General features: G+C 29.8%; 1 protein-coding gene across 1 annotated transcript; it reads right to left on the bottom strand.

The window, feature by feature from the left end:
- Positions 1-2104: 2104 nt before the first annotated feature.
- On the bottom strand, positions 2105-17275 carry LOC107058537 (RNA-binding protein 25-like). The gene is made up of 3 exons (XM_015304356.1): positions 17256-17275; positions 15409-15899; positions 2105-2745 (listed from the first exon to the last, which is right to left on the bottom strand). Exons 1-3 carry the CDS (start codon positions 17273-17275, stop codon positions 2105-2107), a joined length of 1152 nt encoding a protein of 383 aa, XP_015159842.1.
- Between the last annotated feature and the right edge of the window lie 6980 nt (positions 17276-24255).

Below are 24255 nucleotides of genomic sequence, written 5' to 3'. Positions count from 1 at the left end.
CACCCAATTGAGGTGTCTAAGTGAAACTTCGTCCCAACTTTAAGAGGCCACCGATGGGTTAGGAATAATTTCAAAGAAGTTAAAAAGTACCATCTTACATGGCAACCTTTACTTCATCTCCTTCAAATTTTATTGCTGCATACATCCGATGAATCAAACTACCCAACTGAGTGTTGTGTGAAATTGTAGAACTGAAGTTGGAAGAGCGGCCGATACAATTAATTGTTTTCCGGCCCTCAGAACCCCTACTTTTGTCTGTTATTGAAATTGTTCTTCCAAGTTCCACCTGAAGATAGAAAACACAAAAAATGGGAAGGAAAATGTAGGAAAGCTTATTTGAGGAACATAAGCATGACCCTTAACTTGACTTCGGTGGACAACTGTGCCCTCCAACTTTGGGATTGCACAAATAGACACTTAAACTTGTATAAAATTAAACAAGTAGACACATGTGTCCTATATGACATAATACATGTAGGACGCCACGCAGGACACAAAATTGCCATGTAGGGTGTCATGTAGGACGAATGTGTCTATTTATTCAATTTTATACAAGTTTAAGTGTCTACTTGTGCACACCCAAAGTTAAAGGTCATAGTAGTCAGTTGACGCTAAGTTAAGGGTCGTGTATATGTATTATGCCAAACATTTATAGTGGATGTTTGGTCATGAAATTTTAATATTTATTTTATTTTATTTGAATTTTTTGAAGTTGGAATTGTGTTTGATCATACTTCTGCCAAAGAGTTTTAATATCCCCCAATTTCCAAAATAATAGTGTTCATCTTTTGGTTTTGTATTCTTATTAACTTCAATTTAGTCTAGCTTTCATATTTTGATTACAAGATTTTGTTAAATTTATGCTTGCATGATTTGTATATATTATTGAGTAAGTTCTTAAGTTCTTCAAGTTAATCTTGTTCTTAAAATGATTTCAAGGGAGTAACTAATTCTAGGACTCGCTCATCTACTTCAATTTCAACTTAGACAACTTAGGGTTAAAAACATTAACTAATATGAACTCAAGTTGTTAATCTTTATTTGATTGATTTAGATTAGACAAAATTGAATCTACTTAGCATAATCAAATGTTCTTAATCTCAACAATTCATATATATAGAGTTATATAAGCATAATAAGCAAATAAATCGTTCATGAACTCGAAAAAGACGGAGTGACTTGTAGATCATTACTTGACTATATGTTCTATCTAAGTATGTTTTTCTTGGGTCTATCACCAAATTTACTTACTTTTTAGGAGTAGATATTAATTATAATCAGATTATCTATCTAATCTATTTTTATCTGGCTATGTGTGGTGTGGTTGATACTATTTCTAGGTGAAGCGCAACCTAATTGAGTTACTACTGTTATTGCTCATATATTGTCATATCGCCGGTTGTTGGAACGACGCGAGCCGGGGCGGGTCTTGATTCAGATGAAAGGCCCAAAAGTCTAAATAGGGTGAAAAATTCTCCATCTCATTGGGGGAATACGCACTAATCACACTTTTAACACAGCAAGTTGAAAAGAAACAAGAAGATAAACAAGAAGGTAATAAAGTTTGAAGCAAAGAGAATTATACTCTAAAACATACTTCTTCTGATTACTAAACATTAATCCAAAATAAAAGCTTTACAAAGCTATTCAATATTTCCATCATTACTCTCATTAGAGTCTTCTTCACCATTACCACCAACTTAAGCACAAACACAATATTTAACATAACACTAAACTTATTCATCACTGCCTTTTCTTCAATCTCCTTCCCCTTAAATACAATAACCCCCTTCCTTCCATACTTAATCCCCAGACCTAAAATATAATATAAATAATAATAAGTAAATAACAAGAAGAAATTATTCGCATTTTTTTAATCTAATTTTCTCAAATTTCAGACCTTTTCACTTCTCCATGTCTAAAAAAATTCATGGAGAAAACTGAAAGTTCCAAAATTTGAGAATTTAGGAGCGAATATGAAAGATTTATAGTAATATATAAGTCAACCTTAAAGCTAATTAGAGACTGGGGAATCATATATAGTCCCCTTCCAAACTAGTTAAGAATTATAAGAGGTAATTCTGGAGAATACGGGTCGGATCCGCTACTCGAGTCGGAGCAACCTCCGTAAATCTCTCGAGGCGGAATCATCAAATGGTTTGAATTCTACTTGCTTTTTGTTGTTGTTCATGTTGTTGAAGAAAGAGGGTAGAGGAAGAGATCTAGGCGATGGAGAATTCGAGAAAGCAGATCCAGCATACACGTCGGTCGGAGTATGCCCGACCCGGATATTTTTGGGTAACATCCCGGGTTGATCCGGACCCAATCTTCCGGTACCGTAAACCGTCAACTCATCACCGCTACCACTCGCCGGTTGTTTCTTCTTCTTACCCGACGACGTCGTTTTGTTCTCTTTCCTTATATTCGGGTTCAGAGAATCCAACGACTCTCCCCTTCTCAAAATCATTACCTGACCCATCACGATTCCGCCGTCCACCGCCGGTGTAACTCCCCCGGGGATCTGAACCGGTTTCGATTCCTCAGATCTCCTCGAAATTGACGGCTCAGATTGGTTCTGGATCTTGTTGTTCAACTTCTTTTTCTCCGTTCTAACAACCGGTTTCCGGTAACCGTTGTTATAGTATCCATTATTTTTCCGACGATGAAACGCCGCCGCCGGTTGTGGTTCCCTGAACCTGTCAATCAAACAATTTTGTGGCCGCAAAACTTCTGTTCCCATTTTTACTTCTCAAAACAAGAAAAAGGAAATCAAAATTTGTACAAATAAATACCCAAGAAAGAAAAAATTGCAAAGGCTCTTTCGACCTTCAAAGGGGTGATTTAATGGCAATTAATAAAGAAAATAGGTTTCTTCTTCCTGGGTTTTCCGATTCCTTAAGGGAAAAGAAGAGAGAAAATTCTCCCTTAAACTATATTTCTTCTCTGTAATTGAGAGAGATTTTGTTTTTGTTTCAATATGAAGATAATATGGAAGATTGGGAGATCTATATATACAAAGAAAGAGAAGAAACAAAGTAAGCGCGTGATGCACGCGATTAGTTGTGCGAGTGGGGGTTTATATAAAGTCATGTTTGGTTAAGCCGTCTAATTTGATTTTCATATTTTATAAGCGGCTGACCTAAGACCGAGACATTCACGTGTGGGGCCCAGATTGTCTTTCCGTTATGACGGTGACTTGTAATCCGTTAGTCTACGCGCTTGTCGTTTTCTTATAGTGTCTAACGGCGTTAAGTTTTGGACGGTGAGTTGTTTTTTGTCATCTTAAAAGGGGAAATTATTTGAGGGGACCATGTGTTTGTTGTGTGGATCCTTCAAATCTCTTTCCTTTTCTATTACCTAAAAAACTTTAATAGTATTTTTTTATTTAAAATTAAAATTAAAAAATAAATTTCTATATGAAATTTTATTACTGGCCTTTGATTGGTTTTCTTTGATAATATCTGCCACGTCATTTTTGAGTAAATTGTGGACATTATCTCGAATTTTTTTCATGATTTTATGAGATGTTGATCCTCTTATCATGGATCTGATGTTCAAGAAAATTATTTTGTTTCTTAAATTTAAATGCCATTTTATCTTCTTTTTTAAAAAAAAAATACGCTCATATCTATAATTTTAATTTTATATTTATAATACGAAAAAAGTTTATGTTCTTTTAAGTTATGTAAAAATTGAACGAATATTTTATTGCTAATACTTTAGCACAAATATATTCTTATTGTTTAATACTTGGTCTAAATTTGCCCTTATTGTAATGGCACCCAATTAATAAGTCAAAAGAACAAATATTTTTTAGAAGTCATTTGGTAGTTGGATAAGAAAAATTCATATATTAATTTTGTATAATTGATAAGACATTTGGTAGGTAGATAGAAAATAAGTTATTCATGTATAAAATTAATATGACGTTTAGTTACAATTTAGAAATCCACATAATTAAACATGTATAGGTTATGAGAAAATTTATATTTTGTTTTATACAAATAGATTATGAGAAAATCTATGTATTATTTTATGCAATTTGAAAGGTGGGATAACTAATATATAATTAACTAATCTATGCATAACTAATATCTGTATAAATAAAACATAAATTCACTTATAACTAATTCATACATTAATAATAACTGCATAACTTTAATCAGCTACCAAGTGACCCTTAAACTATACAAAATTGACAGATATACCCTTACTTAAATAGCTTAACATTTTTACCATCTACAAGTTTTCTCTTATTATATAAGAAACAGTTAGTGCTGAAAAGGCACGTCTCCGTCGACGTGTCTGCTTCAGCGTCTTTCTGGAAAAAAAAATTAAAAATTATTCTTTTGTTGTATTTTAATTTAATTAGTGTATATTTTTTTTGAAATTATGGAATCCTTTTAGCTAAGACTTTTAAAATTGATGTGCCTGCTTCAGCGTGTTTCGAAAAATAATTCAATTTTTTTTCTTTTGTTCTACTTTAATTTAATTAGTGTATAATTTTTTCAAAATTATAGAATCCTTTTTAGCTCTGACTTTTAGTTCTCCGTCGACGTGCCTGCTTCAGTATGTTTCTGGAAAAAAAATATTTCTTTTGTTCTACTTTAATTTAATTAGTGTATAATTTTTTTCAAAAATAGAGAATCCTTTTTAGCTATGACTTTTGAAATCAACGTTCCTCCTTCAGCGTGTTTCGAAAATTTTAAAATTTATTTCTTTTGTTCTACTTTAATTTAGTTAGTGTATAATTTTTCGAAATTATGGAATCCTTTTTAGCTATGACTTTTAGTTTTAAACTCAAGATTTCACACTGAAACAGAAACGTCTTCGTCGACGTGCCTGCTTCAGTGTGTTTCGGAATTTTTTATTAAAAAAATTACTTTTTTTCCTACAATAATTTAATTAGTGTATAATTTTTTCGAAATTATGGAATCCGTTTTTGCTCTAACTTTTAGTTTTAAATTCATATTCTTTAGTTATTGCTTTATTATTTTGAACGTCGATAATATTTGTTTATATCTTGTAACTACTTTGAGTAAAAAATTAACGGTTGATGACGAAAAATACTTTAATTATAGACATCTTAATGGACCTCTTCACAATAAATTTTCACAAACAAAAAGTAATTAATCACTTATATATCTAAAAATCATATTAAATTTATTCAACTTTCTAAATTCTACATATATCACATAAATTAAAATAAAAAAAATATTATGATATTGAGCCTGTGCTACGCGGATTCCTGTATCTAGTAATATATATATATATATATATTCTACTCGAGTTTATGTAATAAAAAACAAAGCCAAGCACCAATTTCTTAGTATGGATATATGAAAAATTTAGATTAAGTTTTTTTTCACCGTCGATTCATGCCTTCTTTCTACTTTAGTCGTGTCCAAAATTAAGGACAGAGTAACTTCCACCAAGTTCTTATAATAATAATAAATAAATAAAATTGCATTAAATTTTTCATATTAGGGGAGTTAGGATAAAAAATAGTGATATTTAGGATAAGATGAAAGTGACCTTTGTAGTGGATAAAATGGTCAGAAAAACGAGTCTGAAATAGTTTGGACATATGAAATGAATATGTGCAGATGCCTCGGTAGGAGGTGTGATACATTGGATATAGAGGATATGAGGAGGGGTAAAGATATGCCAAAGAAGTATTAGGGAGATCAGGTGATTAAGCATGACGTGACTCAAATTAAGCTTATCGAGGAAACAACTTTTGATTGAAAGTTTGGAGGTCACGAATTAGAATAGAAGGCTAGTAGTTGAACTTTAATTCATTTTTCGATAAGCTTAGGCTTGGTGGGAGCCTAGGAGCATTGTGTGAGTTTATCGTATACATGTATTGTATTTTAGTTATTGCATTATTTCATTGTGTTATTACTTCATATAAAAAGCGAAATAAGTATCATCCGAAACGTTCTAATTAATTTTCCTTGACCAACATTTTCAATTGTATTTATTTCGCCTTTTTAATGTGTGTTTGTATCATCGTATCACGATCAAAATATTTTTTTTTGTGCATTTTTGAAAATATGCCCTCCTCTTAATAAAATAATAAAATTGAAGATATATAGAAAAAATGGAAAGGTAATTATAAGGTTAGAAAGTAAATTCTTACCACTAAAGTGAAGATTCAAAAAATCTAACTGGTTGAGCTCTAGTCGTATGCCATCCAATTTTCACTAACATGCAACATCATTCAAATTCTTTTTCCTTTCTTTCTTGAAATTAGGGTGACATCTAATTTAATTATTCCATTCTACTCTCTTTAAATTAAGTAAACTTAGAGTATACACTAAAAATATAGAAATAGTATTTCCTCAATTTCAATCTAGAGTTAAAATTAAAGAAATTAAATTTTGTGATGTTAAATAAAATATTGTGTAAGGTATTAAAAATGTCCTTTAAATTTGGTGAGGCTTTCTTGCTTTTTTAGAGGACTCCGACTCTATTTGTCTTTCATGTTTTAGTAGACAGTAGTTCTTTATTTAGATAGCTGGGTACTAGTCAGACATCTATCCTACTTTAGTAGAAAATGTTAGGGTTTTGTCCTGATTTTCTTATCTAATTTGAAGTTTATTTTTTTCTAAAAGAAAAGACAAAACATTACAATAAATGTTTTCTATTTTTCCCGAAAGGAAAATATAATTTTCTTCCATATTTTGGTTATTCCTTCCTTAGAGGAAATGTTTGGAATCCTATAAATTGAAGAACCTTCTTCTCATATCAAGAACACTAATAACATCCACAATATAGTCATTTACAGAGTCTTGTTTATGAGGAGATTTTCTCCTAAATATATTTATGTTTTTCATTATTAGTTTTATAATATGTAGGTCGCTTGACCAAACTATATTAATAATATATTTTTAGTATGTTTTTATTTGTCGTCTAATTTATCAGCATATGATTTGCAATTGTAATCTTTCGCATGACGCCCTAATCACTTTCGAACCCAACAAAAGCTTCATGAACAGAGTTAGTGAGTCAGTTCAGTCTCTAATATTCATTTGTTAAAAATATATTTGTTATTTATATTTCAGATTTGTTCTCCGACTTTCAACTTAAGTATATTTAAGTTACTCAAGTGCATGTCTCCTTAAGCTTTCCATGTATGTTAGTCTTCCACTCACTAGTCAACTAAACCAATGAGTTGCTTGGGATCAGAAATCGTTTTCAAGTATCGATCACGACCAAGGTATAAACTCGAGGTGTGACAAGCTGACTTTAGGAACCATAACCAAATAGGTACGTATATGTTAAGTACTTAGGGAATTCAACCCCACAAAAAGGCATTCATATATCCGAAGCAATGATAGGCAGCAAGTTTGAAAAAAATTAGTAGTAAATTCATCTAACTCGGAACACTTTCAGGTCCATTGAAAAAGTACAACCTTTTATTTCATCTTCAGTAGGAGAGGAGATGGGAAGTGATTATGGAGGGTTAATGATACTGAGGTTTGAAAAGTCTGTAAATACTAGATTCTGATAGAAAATCCCTTGGAAGTATCTAACTACAACTTCAAGTATATTTTTGTTACCTTCCACTCATTGATAACACTCATCTTGAATCTTGTTGATGGTGCTGTGAAAAGTTAAATTGGTAAAAATTAACCAATCTGATAAGTTGAATTAATATGTAAAAACAATGTGATGTTTCACATATAAACATCACATTGAAGCTCGAAACAAAAAATAAATTGAAGCTCGAAACAAAAATATGAAATTATTAAAGCATATATATATATATATACACACCAGAGCATCAAAATATTTTTGACGATTTCCTTCCATTTTCTTGACTAATTATACATAAAATTTCATGAAAATAATCTTTCTCTTAATAACCAAGTTTGAAGATTCTTACCGACAATCTTATAAAGACAAACATTTAAAGAAATTGACACTTTATTTGATTTCTATGCCAAATAGGGTTTATATTCGAAGCTACAAGAAATTGAAGCTATAATCTCCTTGTTTGAATTACTAATCTTCAATTTTTAATTCATTTTAGCTTTAGATTTTCTAATTTCACGTCAATTTAATCCTATAAAATAAAATACACTATTAAACACGATCCATAAAATCAATGCTAATATATTAAAATGAGGCAATTAATAATTAAAAATATGTATTTTTGGCCTCTCAACAATAGCCAACAAATCAAATTGAGATTTGAAGTTTTGAACAACGGTTTACAAAAGAATTGGACTCTTGTAATAATTATAATATTTTTACTTTTTTTAGACACGACACAAAAAATAAAACTCTTAAACTAAAGAAGTTGAAAGTGTGCTGGAAATAAATATATCATATCAAATTTAGTACCGTAATAATCCATATTTTCTTCTTTCTCCCTTTTTGTTCATCAAATTTTTTTTATCCGAGGATCATTTTACTAAATAAAAGTCAAAAGTAAATATGTACAAAAAGCTAAAAAGGAAAAATCATGCCTTGATCCATAAATGGATCCGGCCCAACTAAAAGTATAAGAAGAGTTTCCAATCTACTCTTAGCTAAGAGTGCTCCTTGTCTAGTTTTTCAAAAAACTCTAAACCCTTTTCTTCTTTTCCAGTCGCTTCATTTCTTGGTAAAAATCAGTAGTCTTTGAGCTACTGATTCTTTTTCTTTTCAGATTTTTGTTTTCTCTTTTACGACACACTTTAAAACTTTTTTTTTCACATTAGTGTTGCATATCTACATTACAGCTTCTAATATTTTATTAGAAAAAATAGAACCTATTGATTATTTCTTCTTTTGTTCTTATCATATATTACATTTATTTATTTTTCGTACACACACAACTAAAAATCTGCCAATATTAACTCTACACATATAATTAAATAATAAATTGGAAAAAATAATAAATGACAGATTTGTCTATTGTAGAGTCTTTAATGAAGGGGAAAAAATTCAATCAACTTTTCTAAGCCATGTGTTTGCAATGCATTATCTTAAATATTATTGTAAAAAAGTTATTTATTAATATAAAATTTGAATAATTTAATTGAAAGTTTTACAATATTTATGCTAAATGTAGGTTATTTTTCTTTGACATAATACATAAACATGACTCTTAACTTGGTGTCAGTTGGCAATTATGACATTTAACTTTTGATAAGCATAAGTAGGAACTTAAACTTGTATAAAATTAAACAAACATACACATTTGTCCTACATGACACCCTACATGACAATTTTGTGTCCTACGTGGCATCTTATGTGTATTGTGTCATGTAGGACAAGTGTGTCTACTTGTTCAATTTTATACAAGTTTAAGTGTCTACTTGTGCACACTCAAAGTTAGAGGGCATAGTTGTCTGTTAAAACCAAGTTAAGAATCATGTTTATGTATTATGCCTTTTTCTTTCTTTCCTTTTCTATATAAAATTTGCACTTTTTTTACTATATTTAATATTGCTTAAGCAAAATCAAAATTTTAAAATTCACTAGTAAATATTTTGGGGCCTCAAAATTTTGGGGATAAAAAACAAATTGTTAAAGTGTTCTGAAATTGTTTAATGATTTGAGAACAACTATTGAAAAAAGTCCATTATCACAGATTCACGATGCTATTATCTATATATGCAAAAATAATTTTTTAGTCTCGATCATAAAATAGTTGGTCGGTCTCTCTTTCTATTACGTGATTATTATTATCAAAATTAACCACTTGCAAACTTTCCTCTTAATTATTTAATTCAAAGCCAATAATCTAAAGCCACAACCTATAAAGTCTAATATAAGTAAATAACATGATTGATTATGACAACAATCTAGTAGGCCACAATTCTTATTATTTTATTAGAGGCTAATAATGGCCATGGTGGGGATTTTTGCATTTGGACCTTTTGTTTTCATCAATTAGTACAAAAAAGAAAATTAATTATTTAGTCAAATAATTACTCTATTTTTAGCTAGAAAGAATGTGACATTTGGTGCAGTAGGATTTACGTGTCTAATTTGTGTGAATTTAGAATATCTATGTCCTCTTTTAAAAAAAAAATGAATAATTAAATTATTTTCAAGAAAACAACTAAATTATTTTCAAGAAACATATATAATGCCTATTTAAAAGTTGAACAAGACTTGGTCTACCATTAACAAAATCAAACATATAATATACATATAAAGTCATTCGAGTTTGGCTTGTGGAGCTAATTCAAACTTTATAGTGGACTAAAGGTAAGCTTTTAAAACTCATTTTAATATCCGAAAAAAATTTAAATACTCTTAAAAAAATAGATCTTCCAAATATCATGCCTACCATTATATGATTATAATATTATTACTTACTAAATTTGTTATGTCCAGCCACCGATAAAGTTTAGTGGGTGAAAAAATAAAAAAGTTCAATAATTTCTTCTGATTTGAGCAAATTTTGATGGGTTAGTCATAACTCAATATTGCCATTTAGGGTCGAATTTGATTTTTAAAAATACATATTTGATAGAAAAATTGAGGAGCATATAATTAGATAGATTGAATATCACAATTATATATATAAAACACGCGTTCTTTACGATCTACTTGATAATTTTTATGATACGAGAAACTATAAATTCCTTGCAAATTAAATATATATAACAAAATGCTCTCATAGTATGTCGGTCGCACTAATAAAGAAAATTAAAAGAGAATGTATTTTACTTAGATTGGCAACGTTTGAGCACTTCCTTATGTGTGAGCGAAAAATGTTGAAAATATATAGCTATTGAATCCAAGTATCCAACCATTAGGGATTGTAGTTAGCTCATTTGTTTGTCCTCCTCATAAATCCTATTTATAATATATAAATACATTATTATGGATATTGAAAATAAACTTAGGATTAGCTTCACAAAGAAAATGCTCCGCATCTTTTGAGAATTTTAGGTTATGAAAACAAGTGAAATAATTTATTTTCTCAAAATTCTCAACGATCGATAGAATAATTGTGATTGTTGTAGATATATTTTTCATTAAAAAGAAAGGTAAACTACCTTTTTATACATACATTCATATACTATATATACTAATTCTATCTATACTTCAAATAATTATGTATCTTACCACTAATTAAGAGTATCTTACTTCCTAGTTCCTATTATATATTGAGAAAGATACGCCTAGATACACGTATTTTTGTCACCAAATACATTAAAATAGGGAGAGAGACGAGTGAGATAGGAATAGAGACAAGAGAGATAGTCATGTATATGTACTTGGGATACCATATACATGGGAGAGTGGTGAACGAGGTGAGAGGGAGGCGAGCGAGATTTGTTAAGTATCTCATATAATGTGAATCTACTTGGATAAAATATATCTAGAACAAATTACACCTAATTTTAACTTCATGTATCCCGAGATACATGTTTCTGAATGCACCAAAATCTGATAAGATTTGTAATATTGCAAAATATTGTGTATCTAAATAATTAGCTCCTAAACTAATATGGTTTTTGTAAGTTACCCCAAAAAGAAAACAACAAATCTCCTAATTAGTATTTTCGGTTAAATACTACATCAAGTCTATGTATCATTATAATACATGATTCCAAATCACTTTCTCTTGATCAATAAAGATATATATAGTATTGCTGGACCACAAACTTTAGACCCCATGAACAGCTCAGTCATTAATAATTTTCCACTAAAAGAGATAGAAATAAAAAAATAAACTGTGAGAAAATTAAAGAGGGAACAAATTTATGAAATCTCTCGAAAGGCATATGGGGTCCTTGAAATTCCTATTTATTATTTTTTATTTATATAAGAAGTAAATTGCAAGGTACCAAACAAATATGGTTTATGTCCCCTCTCTCCTTTTCCATAAAATAAACAGCTTTTTAGAATATGATATGTATATAGACAGTTGTGTTGTTTCCTAGGAATGTCCCAAAAACTTTGTATCCAATTTTAAATTTTTAGAGGTTGATGACTTTGTATCCAATGTGCTATGGTTCATAATTTTGCTATGATAGAGTCACTTATATAATTATTAGCCAATTGTTTTAATTCATTTCAATTTAATTCTTCACTTAATGATATTTTTTAAATTAAGTTCTATGTTAAATGCATACGCAATTTAAAGTAGTTCATAATTTGCTTGACGGACAACTTAACTCGGGCGTCAATCACATCCTACCCAATTTGAAGGTGTTTTAGTTGTCTAACTCAACTGCCAGCTTTTAAGTGTGTTTCGCCAAATAACTAGTAATAATTTTCTACAATATGTAAATTAAGATATTTTTTTTATTTGGATTCAAGTACTTGTTTTTAAATAAATAAAAACTATTTATTTATATAGATACATTAAAAAATTAATGATTTTAATTATTCAATGTCCAAATTTATAGTCAACATCTTAATAATACTCCTTCTGTCCCTAATTACTTGTCCACTTTTGAATTGACACACCTATTAAGAAAATAATTAATGACATGGTGAGTTTACCATTTTACCCCTATTAATTATGAAGTGGATGAAAAGTTCTATATTTTTCAAAGTAATTAATCATTTAATTGAGGGTATAATAGATAAAAAGAAATTTGTCCTTTCTTGATTTGTCAAAATGGACAAGTAATTAGAGACAACTATAAAAGGAAAAGTGGATAAATAATTAGGGACAAAGGGGATATTAATGTATATTCAATTCAAATGTTCCTACCTTCAGAAAGAACAAAGAAACAAACGAGGTTAAACTATCTTAAGGGAAATGACTTCATTATAGTAGTAATCAAAAGAAACAAAGATAAGAATATAAAAAATCTAGAGTAATTTTAAAATGCTTTAGAAGTGTTGGCAAGGGAGAATATTTTTCATTAAAAATAAAAAAAAAATTGAAAAATGAGTTAATCTTACCTTCTTCTTTTTTCTAGTAATTAGTAAATAAATGAATAAAAGGTATTATTTTAAAAATATTTATATGTAATCTAACAAAAAAAAATAAGAATGAGAGGAGTTGGGGAGTGGGGCCTCAGGGGTGACCAGGTGGGAATTAGGATGATCAAGGGATAGGAGTGAGTGTCGTTGAGTGGGTGGAGAGGATACAATAATAAGAATCACACTTATTGAACTTGCTCTTTCTATTATTATCTTTCTCATTTTTAAGAAATTTATCGTTTCAGAAAAAATACTTTTTAAAAATTTAATCCAATTAAATATAAAAGTTCAAAATATATTTTTCTCCGAACCAAACAGAAAATGTAAGTCTATGGTACCAAAGGAAAAATAAAATGAAATGTCAATTCTTTTCCTACTTTGACTAGGTGAAGGGAATACATAGATGATGGTGATGGAATAATGTCAATAATGTCATTGTCCAAAATAGTTCATGTCTATCTTTCTTGACCAGAAATAACGTTAACTTCTCATCACACATAATTCTTGCATTTCTTCTCATCAATGCCAAATTCTACACCACTAGTAATACTACAGCTGTCTTTTATTATTATTTTTTTAAAAATATTTTTATTGGAAACTTTTAATTTATGTTGATCAAAGTTGATGTGAAAATTAAACTCTTTCATTTAAGAACTCCAATAATAGTGCTTGAGGTTGATCAATCTATTTTTATTTTTTTTGGTTTCCCATCCAGTGTCCAGAACCCATATTGGAGCTCCGACTAAATTCGGATCGCGCACTGCAGGGTCCATTCGGGGGTGGCGCTCCCAACAGGATTTTCTTCATACCTAGGGCTCGAATCTGAGACCTCTGGTTAAGGGTGAATCACTCCCACTAGTGCACCACAACCCACGTCAGAGAAAATCTATTATTTTCTCTATAATTTGATGACAGCATTTTGTCAATAAATAAAGGGAGAAATATAATATACTTTTTTAAAAAAATTACTAAAATAGAGAAAATTTCTAAATGAGTTAATTACTTAGATACACTTTAGTTGGTAATATTATGTATTTACCAGATTTTGATGTGTTTAGATACATCCAGATACATGTATCACATGATACATAAAGTCAAATTTGTTCTAGATATATTGTATCAAAGTGGATTTTTGCATGTATTTGGGAAACATAACGAATCTCGTTTGCGTCCCTCGCTTCTCTCTCATATTCGCTACTCTCCTATGTTTCGGGTATCCTAGATACACCAAATACATGCAAATCACATGTATCTAGTGTGATTCACATATATCTTGGATACATAACGAATCTCGCTTGTCTACCTCCCTATTTTAATGTATCTGGTAGCAAAAATGCATGTATCTACGTGTATCTTCCTCAATATATGATATAAAACTATTAATTAATGATAAAATATGCAATATTTTAAATATATAAATAATAATAGTAATAATAATAATATATGAATTATGAATTATGTCTAATTATGTAGTTTTTCAAAAATAAATCATAATTTGTTATTCTTTTTTCTTTTTACTTTTTTGCTTAAACAGTTATATCATGAAGTATTTATCACATGACTAAAAACGAGTCATCATCTATTTAAGGATAAGGTGGAATCTCAATCACACAATATTTTACTATTAGACATCATTTCATCACTTGTTTGTTTAATTCCAAATCTTTACTAATGTCCTCGGTCTGGTGTTCGAATTAATTTATATGCATCTTATAAAAGTCGATGTTCAAAATTAATATATATGTATATTATGACTATGTTATTAGATTTTTGCTACATATCAATATTTGTAACTCCACTGATCAACAGTAAAGAGATGATAAATAATGACTTTTTATTTAACTTCTATTTATAAGATTTTGAACCATAAATTTACATAATTTGATCGCAAAAAATTTGGACGCACCTTCTTACAGTAATAATATATTACTATCGTTTTTTTTATTAATATAAAAACGTTTTCTTGTAATTCCAGTACAAGCTAGTAATCATATTGTAAAGTCATCTATTGAGACTTGAGAAGAAAGAATATAATACTAGTGCATGTCATTTTTGTACTTCCTTTTTGCACCATATTCTTTTACTTTTAAGGGACAAAAGCAGGTTAAAGCAAATCAATTTTTATAGAAGAATCTGGCCACAAATTGAATAGCTGAATTGCCTTTAATAATAATAATAATAATAATAATAATAATATTTAAGTAGTAACTTTTATGAGATAATTTTGATTGTTTTGGGCTTGACATGAGTAAGTGTTTCGAATAGAACAACCAGTAATCAAGTTTAAATAACATCACACATTTCATGGAATTAATATCTTCTCTATATTAAAATGTGGAAACAATAGATAATATATTGGGAAAATTACGTGGTTAAACAAACTTATACTACTTAATTACTCATCATAACTATAGTTTGCTATAATTACCACTTGCGACTAACATTATACATTAATTACGTGGGTTGACTTTGAGTTTGTATAATTAGTCACATTTGTATATGTGTAATTCGAATCGCCTCTCTCCTCTCTCTCCCCGTCTCGATCGCCTCTCTCCTCTCTCTCCCCGTCTCGATCGCCTCTCTCCTCTCTCTCCCCGTCTCGATCGCCTCTCTCCTCTCTCTCCCCGTCTCGATCGCCTCTCTCCTCTCTCTCCCCGTCTCGATCGCCTCTCTCCTCTCTCTCCCCGTCTCGATCGCCTCTCTCCTCTCTCTCCCCGTCTCGATCGCCTCTCTCCTCTCTCTCCCCGTCTCGATCGCCTCTCTCCTCTCTCTCCCCGTCTCGATCGCCTCTCTCCTCTCTCTCCCCGTCTCGATCGCCTCTCTCCTCTCTCTCCCCGTCTCGATCGCCTCTCTCCTCTCTCTCCCCGTCTCGATCGCCTCTCTCCTCTCTCTCCCCGTCTCGATCGCCTCTCTCCTCTCTCTCCCCGTCTCGATCGCCTCTCTCCTCTCTCTCCCCGTCTCGATCGCCTCTCTCCTCTCTCTCCCGGTCTCGCTCGCCCCTCTCCTCCCTATAACATGTAGCTACAAATTGTAATTTTCAAACTATAGCTATGGAGAGTAATTAGGCTATTTTTGAGTGGCTATATGTGAAAGTTCCTCTAATATATTTGTGTTTTTTATGGAGTACTATTTATTAAGTGATCTTATGAAGTTATATTTTAGTTTTTTTTATTTTCTTCTTATAAAAGAATAAGGACTGTATGATATGTGGTTGGTACTCTCGACAGATCTTGGAATAAATTGGGCTAAAACAAAGCCCATGTTATTTTGGGCTTCAAAATGGAGTGGCCATTTTCAGTAAGCCCACTTAAGATGATTTTTGTCTAAAGAAAATTTAATAAATACTCCATTTGTTCCAATTTATATGGCACTTTTCATTTTTCGAGAGTCAAACAATTTAAGTTTGACCGAAAATTTACTCATTGAATATTCAAAATTTTTGAAATGAAATTTATATATTTATAAACTACGTAAAAAGTACTATAAGTTACAATAATTGACAATTCAAAATATTTAAAAGATGTATGCAAAATTTATGGTCAAAGATAGACTTGTTTGAATATCGTAATCCGAAAAGTGTCACATAAATTGGGATGGAGGGAGTAACATATTTAAGAGTTGATACTGATAGTTCTGAGAGATTTTTTTAATTTTCAATACCTGGCATTAGAATTCTAATAATATATAAATTTAATATACTGAATAAAAATAAAAATTGGACAAAAAAAGAATGAAAAAGTGCTAATGGAATTAGAGAAAAATAGTCAAATGCTCCCCGCACCCGATCTATTATCGGATTCCCAACTACACACCTATACTTCACGATTACTTCCTTGAACTATTTTAAAATGACATTAATTTCACCCTAAATGTTGAGGATGAAGTGACAAAAAAAAGTGTATTCACGTGAGAGATAAAAAAAAAATTCATTAAAACTTTTAACTTTACAAGTATTTTCCCTTTTTCATAATAAGTTTTTGATTTTTTAAAAATTATGTTACCTTTTACTTTTATATATATATATATTTATTTATTTTTTTTTATTTTTTTTTTCTTTTTCTCTTCAACACTTAGCCGGATTTAAGTAATCGAAAAATATCATGAACCCACTTCATCGTTCAGTTATCACTAATTCTATCTAGAAATCGATCCTCTTTTTTTTTTTTATCATAAACTTCATTTTTTTCATTCTCACATCACCATTTTTGTCGCTGCCACGCCGCCTTTTCCACCTTTTTTTCCATACTTAAAAACTCTCTGCCTATCATTACTTGTTGTTATTGAATTTTGCGTAGTAACATATTGAGGAATATTTAAAATTATGATCGACAAATTAGTTTGTTCTAAAACACTTAAAAAATTACCTTTTATAGACATTCACCATGGCTACGAAATTAAAAATAGCTAAAATAATTTTCTATACTTTAAATCACAAATTCACTTTGAGCTTTTCTATCATCGTTAACTCCGATAAGATTCAACTTTTTGAAAACTAACCAACTATGCGGATTTATTAAATATGTCGTCTTCTAATCTCCAATTGATAGCCTCAAATCCGATTCCGTAATATTATCATTACCCGTTCAATGAAACTTGTGAAAAATAAAAAATAGAAAAAGAAGAAAAAAAGAACATGAGAAAAAGGTCATATGTTTGTGAGTTTTTGTGTCAATGAAGAAAAAGTTACTATAAAAAAGAAGAAGAAGAAGAAAAGACAAAAAAGGATGAAAAAGAAAAGAAAAATAAAAATAGTATAAAGACAAAAAATAATACCCTCAATTTCAAAAAGAGTGACCTGATTTGACTTGACACGAAATTTTAAAAAATAAAAAAGACTTTTGAATCTTGTGGTTCTAAATTAAAGTTATGTCAAATGTACTAAATTATCCTTCAATCTTGTGGCTTTAAACATGCCGCGTGAAAAACTGAACTTAAAATGTTATCAAAAAAGAAAAGAGGTCATTCTTGTTTAAACAGACTAAAAAGAAAATGAAGTCATTCTTTTTTAAACGAAGGAAATATAATATTATGTGACAGACGCGTGTATACTTAACATGAATCTTTGACTATTGTCTCATGGAAGTAATATAGAATTTTATAACTGATAGGATATATCGTATATCATTCATTGATTTTCTCTCTATTAGTTTGTTTCCCCATTTGATTGTTATCAGAAATTTGTTCTTTTCTTCTACATTTTTGTTTTTTTCTTTTCTTAGTTTTTTTTTTGGTATTGCTGAACTGTTTTTTTTTTTTGTAATTCAAATAAAAAAAGTAATGTGTATTCAATGTTGATCCAACATGCTGGTAGACGGAATTGTACAATTTTATTTTATTTTTAAAAATATTCTTTTGCATTTTTAGTTCAGTTAATGATAATTTTGTTGATACTAAAAGTAATAATAGTTTTTTAATTGTAATTTTTTTTTTAAGAAATAGGAGTTCGTATTTAATAAACTTCTTACTCTTTATCAGGATCTTTTACCTTTTTGCTCACTTGATGACTCGAATTCACAACTTTATGATTGAAATTTTTTAGCGACTCAAACTCACAATCCTAATAGAATTGAGGGATGTTCTTTTAAAAAAGAATTAATAACCTATATATGACCATCAAACAAGAACATAGTAGCACACAAACAAAGTAAATTTAACATTGGAAGGAAATATATACTGAAATCGAAAAAAAGCATAATTGAGTAAATTCGATGAAAACGACGTAGAATGTTCTACTTTTGACTGTGTATTACTACTTAGTTAGGCCATGTGTGTAGGTGCGGAGATTCCACAAACACAATCATGTAAAGATTGAAATTATCTGTATTACAATATTTTAAATAGATTAATATCTTCGATTTTGTGACTTCTTTAATTTTAGATTAAATAAAAAGGGTTTAGTCTTCAATCCATCTAGAGTCATTCTCTTATGTAGATTTTACCTCTATTACTGCAGAGGGTAATATAACTAAATTCTATAAAAAATTGTCGAGTGTATAACCACGTCCAAATTATTTACATTATTATTACTATTTACGATCAATACTCTTTTAAATGAATTTCTATTGTGATAACAAGTATGACATATTATAATTGTAGTACAATACTTAATTATCAAGAAATAAGACGATAGTCATAATAACAACAATATCAAAACTCAAAGTTAAATGACACATCAGAATATCACAAATACTTCTATGCACAAATTCATGTCAAATGTCAAAAGTTGGTTTTCTTTTTCTTTTTAGTTGTACATTGTTTAGACAATACACCAAATTTGATATAATTTAGTGGTAGCTTTTGCCTATTGTTTTAAAAAAAAATATCTAGTCATATAAACAAAGAAGGAAAAGCTAAATAAAAGGGACATTAAACCAAAAATATTTATAAGCTCATACCTAAACCCAAAGTAACTCTTTATATACCCTTTCTCCCCTAAATATTTACACCTCTTACCCCCTACCCTTCATTAGCCCATTCCTTTTAGACCCAATAGTTTTCTATGGATAGTAAAAACATAGCAACTAGTCATTGGCGAGGTCATCGTTCTAGTCATGCAAATTTTGTTGACAATCGTAGTGATAATGATAATGTAGCTAACCAAGAGTCGAGGGTTTATAGTATGTCTGGGCAAAAATTTTCTCTACATTTGGATGCAAACACAACAGATATTGTCGGGTTAAGTGAAGAAATCAATCATGCAATTGTTAATGTGGGTGAAGAAATCGGGGTTGATTTGAAGAGGAAAGGGTAGACACCCATGAATTCTGAAGAACAACCGAATAAAAAACAAAATTTAGGTAGTCGTTCCGGTCCTTCCATTCCTTTTGAGTCTTTCCCCCAAACTGAAATAGAAAATATTGGTGGATTCGGCGAAGAAGAAGTTGATCCTTATTCTCATTTGAAGGTATCATGCTCTTTTGTTTTGATAAATTAATCTGAGTCGTGATATGTTTATATATCCTCTTTCTTTTACTTGATTATTTGTGTATTTTGAACAGCTTAATGTTTGTTGTTTGGGTATCATGTATTTGATTATGTGTTGATATGCTTTGCGTTTAGTTTTATGATTTAGTAAAATGTTTGATCTGCTACATTTGTTTGTGTTTTAAAGTATTAGGCTTTGTATTACTTACAATTAATGCCAATTCATTTCTTTCTGCACACGATCTTTCATGTTCTGGACATTATTGAAATTTGTTACTCGGAAATTTTTTGAATTTTGTATTCTTCTTGCCTTAAGAGTCCATCGACATGTCTCGTCTAGACAAATAACAGTATATTTGCATTAAATGCGTATGTGACTGAACATTATTCTTTCATTTGTGAAATAAACTATATGTTAAAGACTTCAACAAATTCATTATTTGCTCATTCAGTAATAGTGCATTTCCTGCTGGACTTTGTTATTATTTCTGAATGATACCAGAAGAGTATGTAATATACTATTTTGGTATCATTATTGCTCATTTTCCACTGATTATTTCTGAAAGATAGCATAAAAGTATGTTATATACTATTATGGTATCATTCAGTAACTGCGCATTTCCTCTTATACTGTGTTATTATTTCTGAATGATACCACAACAGTATACATATACTATTTTGATATCATTCAGTAATTGCTCATTTTCTCTAATTATTTTTAGTTGATATCTGAACAGTATACTATATATTATTATTGTGTCACTCACTACTTGTGCATTTCCTTTTGGACTGTGTTATTATTTCTGAATAATACCACAAAAGCATGCCATATACCATTTTGGTATCATTCAGTAATTGCTCATTTTCAACTGTTTATTTCTGAATGATACCATATGAGTATGCTATATACTAGTATGGTATCATTCAATAATTGTTCATTTTCCACTGATTATTTCTGAATGATACCATAAAAGTATGTTATATACTGTTATGGTATCATTCGGTAACTCTGCATTTCCTCCTGGACTGTGTTATTATTTCTGAATGATACCAAAACAGTATACATATACTATTTTGGTATCATTCAGTAATTGCTCATTTTCTCTGATTATTTTTTAATGATACCAGAACAGTATGCTATATACTATTATGGTATCACTCAGTACCTGTGCATTTCCTTCTAGGTTGTGTTATTATTTCTGAATGATACCACAACATCATTCCATATACTGTTTTGATATCATTCAGTAATTGCTCATTTTCCACTGTTTATTTCTGAATGATACCAAAAGAGTATGCCATATACTATTTTGGTATCATTCAGTAATATACTCTCTTTTTTTCAATCTCATTTGATATCTTAATTTACGTAATTTGATATTAACTAGCAATATTTATAAAAATTAAAATTTCAAATAGTTCATAGATTGCATCTTGTTCAAAAGCACACACTTTTACTTTGCAATATTGGGACTATCGATAATATAATTAAGGAATGAGAATTTTTTTTAATTAACATATATAAGACTAATTATTATTAGTTATGACATTATTCTTTATGTTTCAAGTTTTAACATTAAACAATTACCAAGCTATAACATTTGTTAAATAAAAAAAGTATTAAGAAAATGAAATATAAATTAACAGACAAATTGTTGGGTTTAAAGGTGTGAATAGGCAATGAAGAGTTGTGACTCTCCTGAAGGTTGTGACTTTGCCGAAGGGTTGTGACCTTTATGAAAGGTTGTGTCTTTTCTAAAGGGTTGTGACCGTTTGAAAGGTTGTGACCTTTCTGAAATGTTGTCCTTTTTTCAAAAAATTGTGACCTTTACCCTTTGTTGACTATAAATAGAGAGACTTTCTCTCATTTTTCTGCATGAAATTCAATCCTTCTTCTGCATACATTTCTTACAAAACAAATCGATCGATCGTATCTGTGTGTGTGATTCGTTGCTGTCATTTTGAGTTTGTTGAAATTATTGAAGTTTGAGGTACCGCTATTTCTTTAATGATTAATCTGTTTTATCTTGGGAGGAATTAATCTGCAACCTCGGATACTTGAGGGGATTAAATTTCTTAAGCTTGCACAGTGGGTTCTGTGGACTCGAATAGTTCTTTTATTTTTCTTTTCATCTTTTATTATTTCTGATTTGCTAATTTGAATACATGAGATACCACAAATTAAGAATAGTAATGATAATTAATTATAGACATACAATTAGGAAAGTCATAACAAAAAGAATATTTGTTAATCTTGTTCAGCCCAAAACAATTACTGACTTTTACTCTCACCTATCAATTGTCTATCAAAACAAATTCCATTTTCTATATCAATATTCTTTTCTTTCTCTATCATCGCTAAAAATAGTAGTCGCCACTGTTTTCTCTCACGATTTTTTTTCGTATTTATTTTCGTTTTATATTGTGATGGAAAGTTTCTTATCATATTAATAAAGCATGGTGGTATATATAACAATATACCAATTTCATACTATTATTCTACATAATTCTGTACCAATTTCATATCAAAAGTAAACACTGTTCATACAAGATTCATACCAAAAGAATACCAATTTCAAAACAATTGTAACTAGTAATTATGTTTTGTTATATAAATAGTATACCAAATGCATACAAGTTTTTGCCAATTTTTATATCAATTTCATACCAAAACTAAACACTGGTTCATACCAAATGAGTACCAATTTTAAAACAATTGTAACTAGTAATTGTGTTTTGTTATATAAATAGTATATCAAATGCATACAAATTTTTGCCAATATCTATCAATTTCATACCAACTGTAAACACTGATTTATACAAGATTCACACCAAAAAGAGTTCTTTATAATTTTTTTTGGCTTACAAAATCTGAAACGGAGTCTGAATACCCAGACAATGGAGGTTCCATCATTTTTCCTTTTATTTTTTGCCCCTTACGATTTGGAGGAGTGAATATTTTCTTTGATTCTTGTTTCTTCTCATTCGTTAGGTTTTGTTTTTTCTTCGGAGGGATAACACTCTTCTTCGCCGGAGTTGCATTCATCTTGGGCGGTAGAGTTTGAGTTAAAATATTAAAATTTGGAGGCTATATTTCAAGATTAGATATATCCTCTACAAATCTTGAACTCTTTCTAAGTGTATAATGAACTTTTTTATTTTTCGACATGTTTGTTTGTGAATAAAAAAATTTGATTCTTGGCATTCTGTACAAGCTTTGCGGTAATTTTTGTTTGAATGGAGAAGAAGAACAATGGAGAAGTTAGAATAGATAGAGTAACCGTGGGTGGAAAGAGAAACGTGAGTATGTGAAAGTGGGGGTGAGGTGTGATAAGTTAAAGGAAATCCCTTGAAAGGTGTAATTGATAATTATCAACTTACTCTCTCTCATAATTTTCTCTTTCTCTCACCTATTAACATTATATTAAATTAATTAATAAAATATAATTAATTAATTTATAAATTAAAGCTAATCTTAAAACTTCATAAATGTAATAAAAAAATTAATATAAAGTTTGTAATATTTACACAGTGAGGGGTTTACCCAGTGCGCACAAAGTGCTCACCACAGAGTGCTCATCCAATGGGCAGAGGTTGTAGCGGCTGCCGGTTATCATGTGGTTCAAAAAAAATAATTGTAATATTAACCCTTCAATAGATGTACTGTGAGGTAATTTTTCCTTAAGGAATCAATGTAGCAATCATGATAATATATGCATGGTTCATTTGGATTGTCACCTTGTTTATAAGTGATTTTCAATGATTTATTTTTCGTGTCAAATCCTAACGATTAAACCGATAACGATCAATAATCAATAAACCAATAACCAATAAGCCAATATTTTAATGGTTTTATAACGATTTAGCATGTCTACAAACCGATAACTAATAAGTCAAACTGATAAACTTCAAAATCAGACCGAATCGAACGATACGCAACCCTAAATTGTGTTTTCTTTTTTGTTGACATAAAAAGGATAAAAAAATTCTTTGTCCTTTATATTTTTTTCATGTCCCTATATTTTGTCATCAATATTATCAAATTATATAAAAAATTATTAAACTTGACCACATCGCTTACATTTTTATTTACATATAAATAGTAAAGAATAAATAAAAATAAACACAACAACAAAATGATTAAATAAATAATATAGAAAGAATATTAATTTTTTGAAGTCATTTTTTTAAAAGGGAAGACTCATGTCAGAGTGAGCCTTGTAAGGCTCATTCTGACATGTAGAATTTAATACCATCAACAACTCCATCCAAATGTTGTCATTTTGGTTTCATACTCAATTTTGTTTCCTTTTTGGAAATTTTGCTCAAATTTTTTACCCTTTTGATTCCGAATTTAAAAAAAAAGGGGTTGCTCTTGGCCATTGTTAGCCAATTTTGGCCTGCTCACTCTTTACGGTTGGAGTAGAAAAGCTATTCTTT

This window comes from Solanum tuberosum, unplaced genomic scaffold (genome assembly GCF_000226075.1).
Source record: "Solanum tuberosum cultivar DM 1-3 516 R44 unplaced genomic scaffold, SolTub_3.0 scf00532, whole genome shotgun sequence".
NCBI lineage: Eukaryota > Viridiplantae > Streptophyta > Magnoliopsida > Solanales > Solanaceae > Solanum > Solanum tuberosum.
This window is presented reverse-complemented; position numbering and strand designations above follow the sequence as displayed.